Source organism: Danio rerio, chromosome 7 (assembly GCF_052040795.2).
Source record: "Danio rerio strain M-AB ecotype USA chromosome 7, GRCz13ab, whole genome shotgun sequence".
Lineage (NCBI taxonomy): Eukaryota > Metazoa > Chordata > Actinopteri > Cypriniformes > Danionidae > Danio > Danio rerio.
The window spans coordinates 12,172,501-12,192,405 of record NC_141027.1 but is presented as its reverse complement, the minus strand read 5'-3'; the positions used below and the strand labels follow the sequence as shown (position 1 = coordinate 12,192,405).

General features: G+C 33.8%; 1 protein-coding gene across 2 annotated transcripts in view; it reads left to right on the top strand.

The window, feature by feature from the left end:
• The window catches only part of efl1 (elongation factor like GTPase 1), a 227,931-nt gene that overhangs the window by 164,605 nt on the left and 43,421 nt on the right, over positions 1-19,905 (top strand). For both annotated transcript variants that reach the window (XM_087260207.1, XM_087260208.1), the window contains exon 17: positions 2,442-2,589. In XM_087260207.1, coding sequence (XP_087116333.1) covers positions 2,442-2,589 — 148 coding nt within the window. The remainder of the gene's footprint in view (positions 1-2,441; positions 2,590-19,905) is intronic.

Sequence of the window (19,905 nt, the reverse complement as noted above, 5' to 3'; positions counted from 1 at the left end):
GAAAGGTGTGTTCATGACTCCACCATAAGAAAGGTGAGTGTTCATGACTTCACCATAAGAAAGGTGTGTTCATGACTTCACCATAAGAAAGGTGAGTGCTCATGACTCAACCATAAGAAAGGTGAGTGTTCATGACTCAACCATAAGAAAGGTGAATGTTCATGACTCCACCATAAGAAAGGTGAGTGTTCATGACTTCACCATAAAAAAGGAGAGTGCTTATGACTTCACCATCAGAAAAGTGTGTTAATGATTCACCATAAGAAAGGTGAGTGTTCATGACTTCGCCATAAGAAAGGTGAGTGTTCATGACTTCACCATATGAAAAGTGTGTTCATGACTTCACCATAAGAAAAGTGAGTGTTCATGACTCCACTAAAAGGAAGGTGAGTGTTCATGACTCCACTAAAAGGAAGGTGAGTGTTCATGACTCCACCATAAGAAAGGTGAGTGTTCATGACTCCACCTTAAGAAAGGTGAGTGTTCATGACTCCACCATAAGAAAGGCGAGTGTTCATGACTTCACCATAAGAAAGGTGTGTTCATGACTTCACCATAAGAAAGGTGTGTTCATGACTTCACCATAAGAAAGGTGAGTGCTCATGACTCAACCATAAGAAAGGTGAGTGTTCATGACTCAACCATAAGAAAGGTGAGTGTTCATGACTTCGCCATAAGAAAGGTGAGTGTTCATGACTTCACCATATGAAAAGTGTGTTCATGACTTCACCATAAGAAAAGTGAGTGTTCATGACTCCACTAAAAGGAAGGTGAGTGTTCATGACTCCACCATAAGAAAGGTGAGTGTTCATGACTCCACCATAAGAAAGGCGAGTTTTCATGACTTCACCATAAGAAAGGTGTGTTCATGACTTCACCATAAGAAAGGTGTGTTCATGACTTCACCATAAGAAAGGTGTGTTCATGACTTCACCATAAGAAAGGTGAGTGCTCATGACTCAACCATAAGAAAGGTGAGTGTTCATGACTCAACCATAAGAAAGGTGAGTGTTCATGACTTCGCCATAAGAAAGGTGAGTGTTCATGACTTCACCATATGAAAAGTGTGTTCATGACTTCACCATAAGAAAAGTGAGTGTTCATGACTCCACTAAAAGGAAGGTGAGTGTTCATGACTCCACCATAAGAAAGGTGAGTGTTCATGACTCCACCATAAGAAAGGTGAGTGTTCATGACTCCACCATAAGAAAGGCGAGTGTTCATGACTTCACCATAAGAAAGGTGTGTTCATGACTTCACCATAAGAAAGGTGTGTTCATGACTTCACCATAAGAAAGGTGAGTGTTCATGACTCCTCCATAAGGAAGGTAACTGTTCATGACTCCACTATAAGAAAGGTGAGTGTTCATGACTCCACCATAAGAAAGGTGAGTGTTCATGACTCCACTATAAGAAAGGTGAGTGTTCATGACTCCTCCATAAGGAAGGTAACTGTTCATGACTCCACTATAAGAAAGGTGAGTGTTCATGACTCCACCATAAGAAAGGTGAGTGTTCATGACTCCACCATAAGAAAGGTGAGTGTTCATGACTCTACCATAAGAAAGGTGAGTGTTCATGACTCCACCATAAGAAAGGTGAGTGTTCATGACTCTACCATAAGAAAGGTGAGTGTTCATGACTCTACCATAAGAAAGGTGAGTGTTCATGACTCTACCATAAGAAAGGTGAGTGTTCATGACTCCACCATAAGAAAGGTGTGTGTTCTGGACTTTACCATAAGAGAAGTTAGTGTTCATGACTTCACCATAAAAACGGTGAGTGTTCTTGACTTCACTAAAAAAAATGTGAGTGTTTGTGACTCCACCCTAAGAAGGAAACTGGGAAAATATGGTTTGCATGACCGTTTCAAGACAAAAACCATTTGAGCAAAAAGAACATAAAGACTCATCTCAGTTTTTCCAGAAAATATCTTGATGATCTCTAAGACTGATAGAAATGCTCTTAACAATGACAAGAAAAAGGTTGAACTTTTTGGAAGGTCTGTGTCTCATTATGTGTGGTGTAAAAGTAGCACTGCCTTTCAGAAAAAGAACATTATACTAATAGTAAAATGTGGTTAAGGTGGATGTATAATAATGTTATAACAATTCTTCAAAGATTATTTGGCCAAAGTTCCCCCACAGCGCTGTTACGGGCTCATTGTAAGTTATCAAAAATGCCTGATTATATTTGATTAATTTTATTTTAAAAATTTATGCTAGTTGTAAAAATAAAAAATTTAAATTAGTTAAAAAAATTGTTAAAAGATTAAAATTATAATTCAAAATTGAACCTCTCTCTTTTTAATACTTTGATTTATGAGTTTACTTTTCTCCATCCTTCATCAGTCTTTTCTCAAAACTGCATCACATGGACTGGTTCACAAAATGGAATCTAGAGTCACATTAACGTGAGCTTATGCATTTGTGTGTGTGCAGGTGAGATGCCGAAGCTGGTGCGAGGTATGAAGCTGTTGAACCAGGCTGACCCGTGTGCTGAAGTGTTGATTCAGGAGACAGGAGAGCATGTTCTGGTCACTGCAGGGGAAGTACATCTACAACGCTGCCTGGATGACCTGAGAGAGAGGTGACAAAAACCACACACTCATAGGCTGTATATAAAATTGCCTCTAATACTCTTTAAGTGTGCGCTATAGTGAGCTCCCTGGCCACTGTAATGGACCCATTCTGCCTTGTAGGAGTTGCTTTGTCACATTCGATATTATTAAAAGTGCTATTCTGTAGAAATGAAGATTAAATTAGCTGCATCAAGTATTTAGGGACTACTAGAGTATTATTAGCGACCATGTCTATTCTTTTATGACCAGAGTCAACTATTTCCACCTGGATAGTGTGCCAAGACACCGCATTCTAATTATCTCTAATGTATATCTCCTATAAGAAGCTTTTATTCACATACAACTTGAAAATTGCATGTCCGAACACTGAGCCTTGCTGTACTCCATAATGAATTTGATCAAACTTAACTATGAAGTTTTCACGGTCAGCATATGTCAGTCCGGTAGAGCACTTTTGGCATGTGCTGGAATGGCAGATTCATATATCCATGAATCTGAAACATCCACACCAACTGTGTGACGCTCTCATGTCAGCATGAACTGCAATCTCTGAGGAATGTTTCCCACACCTTGCTGAATCTATGACACAAAGAATTTAAAGTATGCGCAGTCAAAATGAAGTGACCAGCCCTACTGTATTGCTTTGGGTCTCCACTGAGATCTGAGATTGGCTGAAGTCTTTAGGTTAATTAAACTGCATATTGTAACGGAAGACTAGACCATGACTGCTGCCATGTAGATACTCACACTGGGACCGCTTCGGCCTTGTTTTGTTCACTTGTCTGCTTTATATGATTCCAACAGCATGTAAATGTCTGGCTAAAATGCAATATTCAACAAAAAAATCATCATATTATTAATTCAGAATTTACTGTACAGCTGCATGTTAGCATTAATTAATCAATTAATCAATAAATTAATTTATTTATTTAATGGTGTATTTGTTTATTATGATAAAACATCTATGGTGAGGAATTAAAGAGTCAGTTTTGAGGATTTGTTTTTGCGTGTTGATCTATGATGATGATTATGATGATGATTATTATTATTATTGATAATAATAATAATAATAATAATAATAATAATAATAATTATTATTATTATTATTATTATTATTATTATTATTGATGACAATGTTATTTGCAAGAACAATAATCATTTATTGTTAAGCAGGGATACTACTACTGCTAATAATAATAATAATAATAATAATAGTAATAATAATAGTAATGATAATAATAATAATGATAATAAAAATAAATAAATACACAAACAATTCATTAAAACTGACTCTTTAATTTCTCACCATAAATATTTTATTATAATAAATAGATAATTTGTCTATTTATGCAGATATACTACTACTGCTAATAATAAATAAATTGAGTAATTAATTAATAAACAAGCAAATCGTCAAAAACTGACTCTTTAATTCCTAACCATAAATGTTTTATCATAATAAATAAATAATTTGTCTATTGTTAAACAGTTATACTACTACTGCTAAAAATAAACCAACAAACAAAAAAACAAACGAATCATAAAAACTGACTCTCTTTAATTCTTAACCATAAATGTTTTATCATGATAAATAAATAATTTGTCTATTGTTATGCACATGTACTACAACTGTTAATAATAATAATAATATAAATATAAATAAATAAATAAATAAATAAATAAATAAATGAATGAATGAATGAATGAATGAATGAATGAATGAATGAATGATTAAAATACTAATACAATAACTGTTTAAAGAAATACATAAATCATTATTATTTTTGTTGACGTTGCTAAATCTAATAATGTGACATTTTTCAAAATACACTTTAACTAGTAATGGAAAATTAAATGGAAATATGTGCACCGAGAGAGGCAAAATTTCAGTCTTGGTCATTAAGATTGAAAAATCATTATTGAATGCTATTTGCTAAATGACATGCTAACAATTAGATAAGATTTTGATTATTATGTATTTATTTATTCTGATGAAATATTTATGTGTTGAGGAATTAAAGAGTCAGTTTTGATGTTATTTGTTGTTTTTCATTTATTTGTTTATTTATTTTCTTTATAGGCCTTTTGCTTTAGTTTTTTTGTTTTGCTGCAACTTTTCTTTCCCCCGTTCTCCATCCTCTCATACTATTTCTCCTTGTCTCTCTCTGTAGTCATCTATCATTCCGTGTTTCTCTCTGGTTTCACTGCGGCGGGTTGCGGATCAATATTTCTTGATGTCGGGTCTATGAGTGTTGATCCTCCTGTACTATTGCAGAGCTTAGACTAATTCACACCTCTGGAGTTTCAACTCAACACAAACTGCCTCGCAAAAATTATTCATAGCTCAGATGAGTCACAGTTTTCGCTTGGATTGTTCCAGGTTTTCTACCTTTCGTGACATTGTGAATGCGGCATTTGAGCAGTCAGGGGATTTTTGACTTTTGTTTCTCAGGAATACTTGATTGTGATTGGTTGATCACAAGCTCAACATAGCTATAGACTGTAAAAAATAATTCTCAGGAATAACTGATTATAATTGGATGATCGCCAATAAGAGGGCGGCACAGTTAGCACTGTGGCCCCACAGCAAGAAGGTCACTGGTGAAGTCCCTGCTGGGCCAGCTGGCATTTCTGTGTGGAGTTTGCATGTTTTCCCAGTGTTCGTGTGGGTTTCCTTCGGGTGCTCTGTTTTCCCCAACAAAGTCCAAGGACATGTGGTATAGGTGAATTGGGCTAAATTGTCCATTGTGTATGTTTGTGAACGAGAGTGTATGGGTGTTTCCCTGTGATGGGTTGCAGCTGAAAGGGCAATCGCTGCATAAAACATATGTTGGATAAATTGGCAGTTCATTTCGCCGTGGCGACCCCTGATTAATATTAGGGATTTATAAAGCATGAATAGTCCTCACTTCAGTTTAGGTCACAAAACTAGATGAAGTTGAGTTAATAAAGCATTTATTTACATAAATAGCAACCATTAATATATGCCTGAATAATAAGACATATAAATGTTGATTTCAATAGTTTATTAATCATTTATTAACTCATTCTGAATGATCCTAAAAACCCTCAACTACTCTTAAATACAAATGGTTTGTAAATAATGTGATACTTCATTTAGTATTGATTAAATAATTAAATAAATCATTACCTAAATATGAAAATACAATTATTAAGCACATTTTAAAAATGTTTGTAAGTCAAGAATAGAGAATTTGAAGCTGCAGTTATAAACTGCTTACTAAGGCTTATTAATGTAGAGAACACTATTAAATTCACTATTTGCTACTGCTAATAAATGATTTATAGTGTAGTTATTATAATGTGTTACCAAGATATTTTGAGGAATGCTGGCAACTTGTTAGCCATAGACATCAATTACAGTTAACGTCAGAATTATAAGCCCCCTACCCCCCCCCCCCCCCCCCCCCCCCCCACCCCACCCCCCACCACCACTTTTTTTTTATTTCCCAATTTCAGTTTAACGGAAAGTTTTTTTCCAACACGTTTCTGATCATAATAGTTTTAATAACTAATTTCTAATAACTGATTTGTTTTATCTTTGCCATGATGACAGTCAATAATATATGACTAGATATTTTTCAAGACACTTCTGTACAGCTTAAAGTGACATTTAAAGGCTTAACTAGGTTAATTAAGCAGGTTAGGTTAATTTGGCAAGTTATTGTATAACAATGGTTTGTTCTGTAGACAATCGAGAAACATAGATAGCTTAAAGGGGCTAATAATATTGACCTTAAAATGTTTTCAAAAAAATGTAAAACTGCTCAATAAAATAAATAAAACATATAAGACTTTCTCTAGAAGAAAACATATTATCAGAAATACTGTAAACATTTATTTCCCTGTTAAGCATCATTTGGGGACAAAATTCAAGGTTGGGCTAATAATTCTGACTTTAACTGCATATACAGTATATAGAGTTGAAGTCATAATTATTAGCCCCCCTTTGAATTTTGTTTTCTTTTTTAAATATTTACCAAATGATGTTTAATAGAGCAAGGAAATGTTCACAGTATGTCTGATAATTTTTTTTCTTCTGAAGAAAGTCTTATTTGTTTTATGAAGGCTAAAATAAAAGCCATTTTTTAATTTGTTAAACACCATTTTAAGGTAAAAATTATTAGCCCCTTTAAGCTACAGTATATATTTTTTGATAGTCTACAGTACAAACCAGCGCTATACAATAACTTGCCTAATTACCTTAACCTGCCTAATTACCTTAATTAATCTAGTTAAGCCTTTAAATGTCACTTTAAGCTGTATAGAAGTGTCTTGAAAAATATCTAGTCAAATATTATTTATTGTCATCATGTCAAAGATAAAATAAATCAGTTATTAGAGATGAGTTATTAAAACTATTATGTTTAGAAATGTGTTTAGAAAAATCTTCTTGCCGTTAAACAGAAATTGTACAAAAATAAACAGGAGGGCAAATAATTCTGACTTCAACTGTATATACGCAGTATATATATATATATATATATATATATATATATATATATATATATATATATATATATATATATATATATAAGGAAAAACACATGGATCACAACATTTATAAAGCTGTTAAATTAAGAAAATAACTACAGCCAGAAATTATATTTATTTATTTATTTATTTTTGTTAGAAATTAAAATAATTCAATAGTATCTTCACTGCAAGAACACTTTTCTTGCTTAGATTTTTTATATTGTTTCTAGTCTAAATATCAAATTGTGATATTGATGCTCAAGCGATATATTGGTTGGCAATGCAATGCAAAAAAAAATGCTTTTCTTATCTAGATTTTTTTACCTTGTTTTTAGACCAAATATTTAAAAATTCTTAAATAAAAATTAAGCTTTTTTTTTGCTTACCCCACTGGCAGACTATTTTGCTTGTTTTAAGGAAAAACTCACTCAATTTTAGCATATTATTTCTTAAAATAAGACAACATGTTTTGCTTGTCTAGAAAATGCTTCTTGATTTAAGAATTGTTTTGATATTTGGACGAGAAACAAGAATAAAAAAAAATCAAAGTAAGAAAAGCATTGGTAAGACTTTACAATAAGGTTCATTAGTTAATGCATTTACTAACATGAACTAATCATGAACAACACCTGTACAGCATTTATTAATCATAATTGAATATTTAATAATGCATTATTAACATTCAAGTCCATGCTTGTTAACATTAGTTAATGCCCCATGAGTTAACATGAACTAAAAATGAACTACTGTATTTTCCTTAACTAACGTTTACTAACATGAATACTGTTGTAAATGTATTGTTCATTGTTAAATGCATTACTTAACATTAACTAATGAACCTCATTGTAAAGTGTGACCAAAGCATTTGTATTGCCAGCCAATATATCGTTTGAGCATCAATATTACAATGTGCTCATCCGCAATAGTCTCATCGCAGGATCTGCAATGTTAAATTATGTAATGTTAATTAGTCCTTTTTAATTAGGGGTTGCCACAGTGGAATGAACCGCCAACTTATCGAGCATATGTTTTATGCAGCAGATGCCCTTCCAGCCGCAACCCAACACTGGAAAACACCCATAAACACTCTTTCACACACATACACTACGGCCAATTTAGTTTATTCAATTCACCTATAACACGTCATTGGACTAAAGAGGAAACCGGAGCACCTGGAGGAAAGCCACACAGACATGGGGAGAACATGCAAACTCCACACAGAAATACCAACTGACCCAGCCGGGGCTCTAACCAGCAACCTTGCTGCGAGGCGATCGTGCTATTAACTCCGCACTCCACTGGAATTACATTTTAGAATTGTAAAATTGTGTACAGGTCGTAGAAAAGCAGCGATTGATGTGAATTCCTCAATGTACCAATGGTTACCGGTTTCCAACATTCTTCAAAATATCTTCTTTTGTCTCAAGTAAACTCAAAAGTATGGAACTTCTTGAGGATGAGTAAAATGTCATACTTAAACTCTCTTTTTAACATCATACATGTTCAAGTGAATATCCTGGAGCGGGTTTGCTCCTGTTGGATTTGACATATCTGCATAATTAAAACCGTGAGGATGTTTTCCCCATTTTAATAAGTCATCAAGGGTGCGTTTGGCTTGCCCTTGAGTTTTACCTTGTATAAACAGCATATTTGCATATATTAGCATCACCACATGTTAAATATTGGTTGGAGTTGGTGCGTTAGCGGCTTAATCCATCACATCTGCCCTTGCATTTCATTAGCTGGACCTTCTCCTCGATGTTTTCTAAAGATAACTCTTTAATTTAGGTCAGACTCTGGCTCTTATGAAGGGCTTGTCGAGATTAACTGTGCGCTAGAAGCTATGTAATGATGGATATGGTTTGTTAATGAAGGGTTGGTGAAATGTGTCTGTGGTTATTTCTAGTAAAAGTTGTACAATTGTTGTAATTAGAAGAGTGAAATGCAAGTCTCGCCTGTAATGAGATACAGTGGGATGACTCACATATGGAGAATGAATTCACATGCATTGCTCAGGTGTGAGTTTTCTCACAGACTTCAACAGGGTGTGAAAATCTTGATGGTACTGTGGGTCTCCTCTATCAAATCGAAGCTTTATTTGGTATTTTCTATTGGATTCAGGTCAGGTGATTGGCTGGGCCATTCTACAGCTTGATTTTCTTTCTCTAAAAGCATCTGAGAGTTTCCTTGGTTGTGTTTTGAATCATTGTCTTGCTGAAATTTTTACTCTGGTTTCATCTTCATCATCCTGCTAATGTGGATGTTGGAGTGAAGCCGCTAATATGAATATTAACTTAGGGCAAATAATATTGTTTTTACAACTGTTGTTTTTTATTATTATTTTTTATATATTTTTTTTATTTTTTAATTGTTATAAATGCTTAAATAAACAGTGACTGTAGTAATGTTATTAATAATAATAATAATAATTATTATTATTATTATTATTATTATTATTATTATTGGTATTAAAACTGCTTAAAGAAATACATTTAACATTTTATTTTATTAATTAAATTACCATTTTGGTATAAATTTTAAATAATTATTTATTATTATGTATTTATAATTTTATTCATATTATAATTATAATTAGTTGTAATTGCAGCAATAGTAACTGCTTAAAAAATAAAGCAATTATTATTATTGTTCTTGTGCAAATAGTACTGTCATGTAACAAAAAATATTAATTTTATTGTTGTTGTCACACTTGCGTAAATTAAAAAGTATTGTAATAATAAAATATTATTGTTGTTATTATTATTTTTAATATAACTATTTAAATTAATAGATACAATATTATTTTATAGCTGTGGTTATAATTAATAATAATAATAATAATAATAATAAAAATGTGACGTGTGCAAATACACATTTAACTATTAATATCTGAAAATCTAAATAAAGTGGTTCAAACGAGCACTGGGAAAAAGTTAAATTACACTATTGTTCATAAACATAAGTTTATGAAAAATAATTGTTGAATGCTAACTGCTGAATGACATGCTAACATAAATAGAGCATTTTACAAAGACAGCAAATCCTACAATCCCTCTTCATCTTCTAGCTGTCAAAGCCTGATTTAAAGATGCAGTTTAGAAATGGTAAATGAAAAGTGGACTTCCTTTTCTGAAACATCTGAACATCTTCTTTCAAATATTAACTGCCCAAAAAAAATAAAAAAAGGTTTTTATGAACGCATTAGCAGCCCAAATAAAGTCAATGCTTTTATTTTGAGGCACAATGCTAATTGTCACTGTTAAAAATAATATTAAGAATTGTGTTGTTTCAGCTCTTTTTATATACACTACCTGACAAAAGTCTTGTCGCCCATCCAGGTTTTAGGAATAACAAATAATAACTTGACTTCTAGTTGATAATTTGGTATTAGAAGGGGCTTATATGGAAGGCAAAGGCCTCTAGGTTATGCTTATTTTAGCTGAATAAAATATGATCATGCCTTGATGTTTTAAATAATTTAATTAGGACAGTAAGGTCTAACTTTAGGCATAAGTCTTGTCACTTAACAAAAATATAGTCCAGTATAGAATATAAAGTCATGCTGCAGTGGAAAAAGAGTTAATATTGTGCCTGACTCCCATGAGCTTGGAGGACTGCATCCATACATCTCTGCATTGACTCAAATCACTTAAAAGTTAAATGTAATTAATAAAGTCATCTGGAATAGCAAAGAAAGCGTTTTTGCAGGACTCCCAAAGTTCATCAAGATTCTTTGGATTCATCTTCAGTGCCTCCTCCTTCATCTTATCCCAGACATGCTCAATAATGTTCATCTCTGGTGACTGGGCTCTCCATTCCGAAGACATTCAGTATAAGTAAATTGAATGATTTCCCTTCAAGGGCATCCACTGCGTAAAGCATATGCTGGAATAGTTCGTGGTTCATTCCGCTGTGGCGACCCCTTATAAATAAGGAACTAAGCTGAAGGAAAATGAATGAATAAATAAATCACCAGTCCTCGTTCGAAGAACAAATAAAGTCAGTGTTCTTGTTTTGAGGCATAATGCAAATTGTCACCTTTAAAAGTGATTTCTCTTTTGAGGGATTTGTGGAAGTTTGATTAAGACTCCTGGCACTGTTTATGCAATTGTGTTTTAAATGTAAATGAGGTGACTGGTAATTGATGTGCTCTTCTGTTTCGCTTTGTTGTATGACAATAGAGTTGGCTGGGATATATTGGAAATCCACCAGATTGACTTTTTGCTGTGATTTCGACACAGATTTGGCCGTTTGTCATTTTTGTTGTCGCTGAAACTGTCCTTCATCGCACTGATAGTAGCAGAAAATGAGTTTGAGCACTAGCGGGAGACAAATGGAGTGAAAAAGTTTCACATTAACACAAAGGAAGCGAGAAGCCAGAGAGGGAGAGATGTCATGTTTTGTGGATGTAGATTAAATTGGACCATTGTGACTTGGCTCTGGCAGAGCGCTGATTGGCTTGAGAAATCACACCAAAAAACAAACTTGTGTTGGTGTAGGGAGACACAAATGAGCTCTCACACACACTCCTCCCCCTGGAAATTAACTCTGCTATTTTGACCTGTTTTCAGGCGTCTTGAAGAAAAGACTCATCAGTTTTGTTTTGTTTTTCGTTTTTTTTTTTATATCTACGCCAAAGCATTTTTAGCTCAAGCGTGTCCAACTGCCGCTGTTCCCTCAGGTGTCATTTTTGGCCCGTTTCCACTGAATGTTACGGTACGGTATAGTTCGGTACACTTTTATGGCCGTTTCCACTATCAAAAGGCGTAAAAAAAAAAAGGCGAACCGTACTGTACCACTTTTTCGGCACTCTTTCGAAAGGGTACCAAACATGGGAAAGGGTACTAAAGGTGAAGCTATACGTGCAGCTGAACGCTGATTGGTTACAGAGATACGTCACAAGCTCATGTGGAGCTAGCCAGAATGAAAACAAAGGAACCGCCATGTTTTGAATACACAGCCGAGACATTACATCGTAATACTATATGCATATAATAACAAGCCATGGATGACCCGAGCTCAAACAAACCTTGTCGTCATCTTGATGAACAGCCACAAAGCCAAGAAGAACTAAATCTTCCTTGTCCTGTTGTTGTTTTACGAGGCCGTTTAAGCATGCGAGCGGTTTTCACTTTCTTCCGGGAGCTCGCGATCGCGTCTATATTCGATTTTAACACACTTCTCGAGCTGATAATAATAACGTGTGCGGGATTATTAAAGTGTCTCCGTCATCTGATCCTTTCAGGAAGAAAACGACAAACGCGAGAGTAAAGCACAAACACACAAATGAGAAGCCCGACAAAACACAGGAGTAAATTGTTTCAGCAACCTGAATCCCGAACAAACTGCCATGTTTATCATCGCCTTTTGGACTGTTATGAACTGGGAATGACAAAATTACTCTCTAACAGAGCTTACATGTGCTGGTGAAGAGTACAGACACAGATGAGAGGTTTGCACTGACTGTGGGCTATGTTGCATGTTGTTTTTGAACCCAAATAAGGACTAAATGTCTGCTGTGTGTAGTTTTTCTGTATTTAGTATCATATCAGAGACTGTAAGTGTCTGTATGTGTTCATATATGTTGTATTTATTTATTTTATATAATTGCAGACATTACAGTGGGCTATTTCACACTGGCTGTTTCTCAATTCCAAGAACACAGAGAATGTACTTGCGTTCTTGTGGAGACCGGTCTTGCCAAGTGTCCTCGGAAGAAGAGACTCTGGAGACGCGAGAACAGAGAACGCGTCCTGTGAGAAATGAGATGCTGCATTATTCCTGGTGGTCACATGACCTTCAAGCATTTTAAATGGAAAATTATTTAAACATTGCAGCATTCATGCAACAACTTATTGTTTTTCCCCTTTTCAAAATATATACCAAGCATAAAAACCATAAAAATTTAGGTTGCACAATACAAATAAAACAGATTTAATACGAAATTTCAGCAAACAAACACTCTTAATGTGTTTAATCCTTTATTAAGATGTCCATGGTAATGTTTATATTCACCGTTTCATTTAGGGAAGCTCCTGAGGTAAATAAGTGATATCTCTGAACTTTAATAATAAATCTAAATAAAATGCTGCGCTTCCCACCTCCAGTCGCAATGACTTCTGGGACTTCTAGAGCGAGATCGGTGCTCAAGTCTGCATCCGTGCGTCCTCGCTATCAAGAACACATCCAGGAAGTTTCACGCAGCCTCCGTACTTGCGGTCTTGAGTATTGGAACTGAACTTTGGCAGCTGATGATGACGTTGCGTGAGAACACGAGGACACAAGACCGCTGAAAAATGCATATTGAGAAACAGCCACTGTCATTGATCTGCAGTTATAATCAACTCATGTTCATAAAACAGTTAGTAATGAACATTTATACACAAGTATTTATGTATAAAGCATCTGTTCTGTGAGAAGTGCTTCTCATATGATATGTGAACCACCTGAACAGCTTTACTGGGTATTAATTTAAGTGAGAAATGACGTTGACTGAAACTCTGTCGGACACCATGCACACCAAAAGGGTACCCTTGGTAGTAAAAACGTAAGCCTGATAAAGGCGACCCGTACCAACCCGTACCATACCATACTGTACCAGTCAGTGGAAACGGGCCAAAAGGCTGAGTAAGGCCATCTTGTCGTGGTTTGGAAGAGATTTGACTAACACACACTGTAAAAAATACTGGGTTCCACACAATCAAATTTTGTTGGGACAACATGAATGAATTCATTTAGCCTTTGGGTTAGCCCAAAAAACTCAAGAATTAAGTTTTATCAGCTCATTTTAACAGATTTGTGTGTATTGAGCATCAGTTAAGACAATGTTAGCACCTGTTAGCTTTAATTGCGGAAAAAACAGGATAATTTAGAGCTTTTGTCAGCTAATTTCATCTTCCGGGTTTAAAAACATTTTTTGGGACGGGATCAAAATTGGTAAGGTAGCGCGAATCTGCTAGTGGAGTGATGATGCGTCGGTTTCTCGTTATTATTCATAGCTGAGTTTTCTTATCCTATGAGAAAGACCCTGCTTCTTAATTATTCATGAGAGAACGTGCTTTCCGATGACAGACCTGCCAATCTGTGAGACAGCCCATGGCATTCGGTATTCAGGTGGTTGTGAAGGGTCGTATTCATTCATCTACAGGGTTTGTTGCATATTATTCCCCTGCTCTGCTGGCCACACTCACTCATCCCCCTGATCGCAGCGCTCCACACCCATCATGAAGCATTTTTTGAAAAACTTTTGGGGTAGACTTGAACTGGAAGAGGGGGGTTTCGTGACCCTTTAAATAAGTACTTTGAACAACGTCATTTTCTTGAGTGCACAAGATGTAAACTGCTTAAACTGTCATTGATTCAGTTTATGTTCACCATGTGTAATATGCCTGCTTTCTTCTTTCTTCCTTCCTTCATTTCTTTCTTTCTTTCTTTCTTTTTCTTAAATCTATTAATTTCATTCTGTTTTACAATAAATGTTTGTTCGCTTTCTTTCTTTCTTTCTTTCTTTCTTTCTTTCTTTCTTTCTTTCTTTCTTTCTTTCTTTCTTTTCTTTCTTTCTTTATTTTCTTTCTTTATTTATTTATTGTGTTTTTTTCTTTCTCTCTTTTATTTCTTTATTTGTTTATTTTGTTTCTTTCTTTGTTTCTTTATTTATTTTCCTTCTTTATTTATTTTCTTTCTTTTCTTTTTTCTTTCTTTATTTTTTTTCTTTCTTTCTTTATTTTGTTTATTTATTTATTTATTTTCTTTCTTTCTTTTTCTTTCTTTCTTTCTTTCTTTCTTTATTTATTTATTTTCTTTCTTTCTTTCTTTCTTTCTTTATTTATTTTGTTTCTTTTTCTTTCTTTCTTTCTTTCTTTCTTTCTTTCTTTCTTTCTTTCTTTCTTTTTCTTTCTTTCTTTCTTTCTTTCTTTCTTTCTTTCTTTCTTTTGTTTCTTTATTTTCTTTCTTTCTTTCTTTCTTTCTTTCTTTTGTTTCTTTATTTTCTTTCTTTCTTTCTTTCTTTCTTTATTTATTTATTTATTAATTTATTTTGTTTCTTTCTTTCTTTCTTTATTTATTTTTTTGTTTCTTTTTTTCTTTTCTTTCTTTATTTATTTTCTTTCTTTTTTTTCTTTCTTTCTTTCTTTCTTTCTTTCTTTCTTTCTTTCTTTCTTTCTTTCTTTCTTTCTTTCATTCATTCATTCTTTTTTTTCTTTCTTAAGCAGATATTCTGAAAAATGTAGGAAAAACTAAAAAAGACAGCTATTGAGATCCATAGTAGAAACAAAAACATACTATGAACGTCAATGGCTGTTTTTTTTTTTTTTTTTCAACATATTTAAAAATGTCTTCTTTCTTGTCCAACAGAAGAAACAACCTCAAAAAGGTCTGGAAAAAGTGAAGGTTAAATAAATGAAGACAGGATTAAAATTTTTGGGTGAACTATCCCTTTAAGTGTTCATTTTTAATTTATTTTAACACAATACCCTGTTAATTTCCACCCCAGTTGGGTTGGAGCACTTAGTTCACCCAAAAATTAACAATTATCCTTCATTTTTTAAGTTTTATGGTCTTTTTTTCTGTTGAACTCAAATGAGATATTTTGAAGGATGTTGGAAAAAACAGCTATTGACATTCATAATAAAAAAACAAAAACATACTATAAAAGTTAATGGCTAAATAACCTTTTAATTTAACCCTTTTAATTTTCGCCCCTGTTGTGTTGGAGTACTTGTTTCACCCAAAAATGAACATGTATCCTTCGTTTTTAAAAGTTTATGTAGTTAGTTTAAGTTAAACACAAAAAAAGATATTCTGAAGAATTCTTTTTTTTTTTTTTTTTTTTTTTTTTTTTTTTTTTTTTTGCCTTTCCCGATCCAAAAGAATCCGTCATTTCAGCAACTGGTGGCAAAAAAATCGAATAATTTGCAGATGATCTAGTGTTGCATATGTTGAAAAAACATTACTATGAAAGTTAATGGCTGTTTTTTTCCAACATTTTTCTAAATATCTTCTTTTGAATTTTCATTTTTAAGTGAGTTATCCCTTTTTTAATTACAATATTAGCACTTTCAAAGACTTTCAGCATTGCAACAGGTGAAATCCTTTTGTTTTATTTGCCTCATATCCAGACGAACCCATCATTTCAGCAACTGGTGGCAAACAATTTTTTCAGATGATTTAGTTTTGCAATTAGTGGGTTGTGAAAGTGATAGTTCACCCAAATTTTAACATTTAGCCTTCATTTTTGGGGTTGAACACAAAAGGAGATATTCTGAAGAATGCTGTAAAACAAAAAGACAGCTATTGACATCCATAGTAGTAACAAAAACATACTATGAAAGTAAATGGCTGTTTTTTTTTTCAACATTTTTAGAAATATCTTCTTTTGAGTGAATCATCCCTTTTTTAAATACAATATTAGCACAATACCCTCTTAATTTCCACCCCAGTTGAATTAGAGCATTGCAACAGGTGAATTTTTTTCCCCCCTTCTCCTATCCAAACGAATCCATCATTTCAGCAACCGGTGGCGAAAAATCTGACATTTCACAGATGATGTAGTGCTGCAGTAAGTAGGCCGTGATTGGCTGAGCAGCTCTTTCCCTCGGGTCAGACAGAAGCACTAGTAGCCCATGAGAGCAGAGTCAGAGGTGACGCCGGGTCCATCCTGAGGTCAGGCCGCCTGCAGCGCTCGCTGTAAAAATAACCCATCAGACCTCAGTGTCAGAGCAGTTCAGCGCCTTCAGAAACGAGGTCAGCGGACGATCACATCACTTCCTCAGCAGAGAAGTGGGTCAACCGCCAAAACTCACGAGTGCTGATCTGTGCAGTTTAGGGACGCACATTGATTAAGCTGAACATTAGCGATTCTGTCATCCAAACATTTGTTGATTATGGAGTTGTTGTGCAGCAGTGTCACATGTCAAGGCCAGCGAAATGCTATTGAATATGGAGATTTGGTGGATTGTGCATTGCTGATTTTCATGCTGTCAGCAAATCCATGTCATTAATCACAAGTCTGTTGACTAACTTGACTGAGCTTTTAGTACTATAGTAAAACAGCACATTATTATTAATAAAAGACATTCAATATGAAGATAATAGTTTTTCATGATTTAACAATTGTAGATTTCTGATGGTTGCATCAGGTTTTCAGGTTTTATTGGGTTATATGTTTTAAAATAATTACTTTGTTAATTAAAAAATTTATATATATATATATATATATATATATATATATATATATATATATATATATATATATATATATATATATATGAATAGTTTTGTTGCAAAACGAGATATATCCGTTTTGTGAAACATAGTTATTTTACATTATTATTTATTACATTAACAGTCAAGTTCATTCACAATTTTTGTCCAATTATCTATTACTTGAGCTCAGTGAAAGCCAGGAACACAATATTTTCAAATCCAGGATATTTTTTTATTTAATTTTATGTCCATAAATAGTTCATAAATAAGTCAAAAAACGTGCCAAAATGCAACAAATTTATCTTAACAGTGTCAAACATCTAAAATTGTTTAAAAAAACTATACATCATAAATAAATGGAATAATATATACAAAGATTGACTAATAATAATAAGATTCTGAGTTAGATTTGGCCAGAATGTACACAACATAACTTTTTATTATTATTATTATTATTATTATTATTTAATATATATATATTTTCATGTTTGTTTGTTAGTTTGTAGGTTTGTGTGCATGTTTATTTTCATGTTTGTTTGTTAGTTTGTAGGTTTGTGTGCATGTTTATTTTCATGTTTGTTTGTTAGTTTGTAGGTTTGTGTGCATGTTTGTTATCATGTTTGTTTGTTTTAGTTTGTAGGTTTGTGTGCATGTTTGTTATTATGTTTGTTTGTTTTAGTTTTTAGGTTTGTTTGCATGTTTGTTTGTTAGTTTGTAGGCTTGTGTGCATGTTTGTTTTCATGTTTGTTTGTTTTAGTTTGTAGATTTGTTTGCATGTTTGTTAGTTTGTAGGTTTGTGTGCATGTTTGTTATCATGTTTGTTTGTTTTAGTTTGTAGGTTTGTGTGCATGTTTGTTTTCATGTTTGTTTGTTAGTTTGTAGGTTTGTGTGCATGTTTGTTATTATGTTTGTTTGTTTTAGTTTTTAGGTTTGTTTGCATGTTTGTTTGTTAGTTTTTAGGCTTGTGTGCATGTTTGTTTTCATGTTTGTTTTAGTTTGTAGATTTGTTTGCATGTTTGTTAGTTTGTAGGTTTGTGTGCATGTTTGTTTTCATGTTTGTTTGTTTTAGTTTCTAGATTTGTTTGCATGTTTGTTTGTTAGTTTGTAGGTTTGTGTGGATGTATGTTTGTTTTAGTTTGTTGGTTTGTTTTCACGTTTGTTTGTTAGTTTATGGGTTTGTTTGCATGTGTATTTGCTTGATTGTTTGCTTGCATGTTTGTTTTCATGTTTGCTTGTTTGTTTGTAAGTTTGTATGTTTGTTTATTTGCATATCATTTTGTTTTCATGTTTGTTTGTTTGTTCACATGTTTGTTTTTTATATATTTTTTTATATTTTAAAATACAATAGATGTCTCTAAAGACAGGCTGAATTTTCAGCATTATTACATCAGTCTTGATTAGTTTCAGTGTGAAAAACAGCTGTGCTCCTTCACTTTTTACAACGTTTTAAACGCCACTTTTGAACGCCACTTTTGATGAATTTAATGCTTCATTAAATATTATGCTTTTTCTTATCCACTGAATGTTTCAGCCAATTTAGCTCATTCTGTAAGCAGCTGCTTTTTCTGTGTTTACCTACAGTGCTGAACGTTTTAAATTTAAGGTGTTGTTGCAATCATGGCCATTTTAATCATGTTAATAATAATAAAGCAACTTGATATCCAGCATAATTGAAGTGTACAGGATCACTGCTGTGAAAGAGTAGACAGTACAGCTCCAGAAACTCTAGATTTAGAAATAAGGAGTTACTAATGAGGTTGCAGAAGCAGTAAGCGTGTGAAGCTCTTCACTCCAGGAGCTGTCAGAGCCTGCAGACGGCCAGATCCCGCTAGTAAACATTTTCCACTGGATTATCTGCTTCTCAAACCGTCCCGTGGCTGTCTGGATCTAACTGGATTACTGAACGGCTCGGGACGAAGACAGCAATCATGACAAGCGTCTGCTCCACTTAACAAAGCCCAGTGACCCGTAAGACCCGCATGTCCATTACCCAGTGACCCGAAAGTCTTCAGGGCCCTATCCATCCAAGCCATTATTGTGTATGAAAACATGAATCATGTGTCATCACCATACCATCATAACATGCTCTAGCTATGTTTACATCCATCCATTTTTGTGGGCATTTTAGGATATTGCATAAATAAGCGCTGAATGCTAAAAAAAAAAAAGTCTTACACATAATCGTATATGCGGTACACGTGTGATAAATGACATTTATTTTATGCATTGGATGGGCCCTTACTATATTTATCCCCACCTCCCCAGTAGTTGCTGTTCTGCTATTGGCTTGAGCCGCCTACAGGTGAACCCAGAGCTGAAGATAAATACGTATTATGTGAGTCAAGATGAGAGGAAAATGGCAACAGCCAAAGTCAGAAAACCTGCTGAGGTTTTCACTCATTCATAGTATTTTTAAGACTAAGGCCTCTGTTTTAATGATCTAGCCGCAAAGTCTAAAGCGCATAGCGCAAAAGCATTAAGGGCATGTCTGAATCCACTTTTGCTGTTTTAAGGACTAAAAAATACACTCTGCTTTCTGGAGCACGGTCTAACAGGGTTGTGCTTATTCTTATGGGTGTGTTTTGAGCATAACGTCCATTCCCTTAAAGAGTCAGTTGCATTGC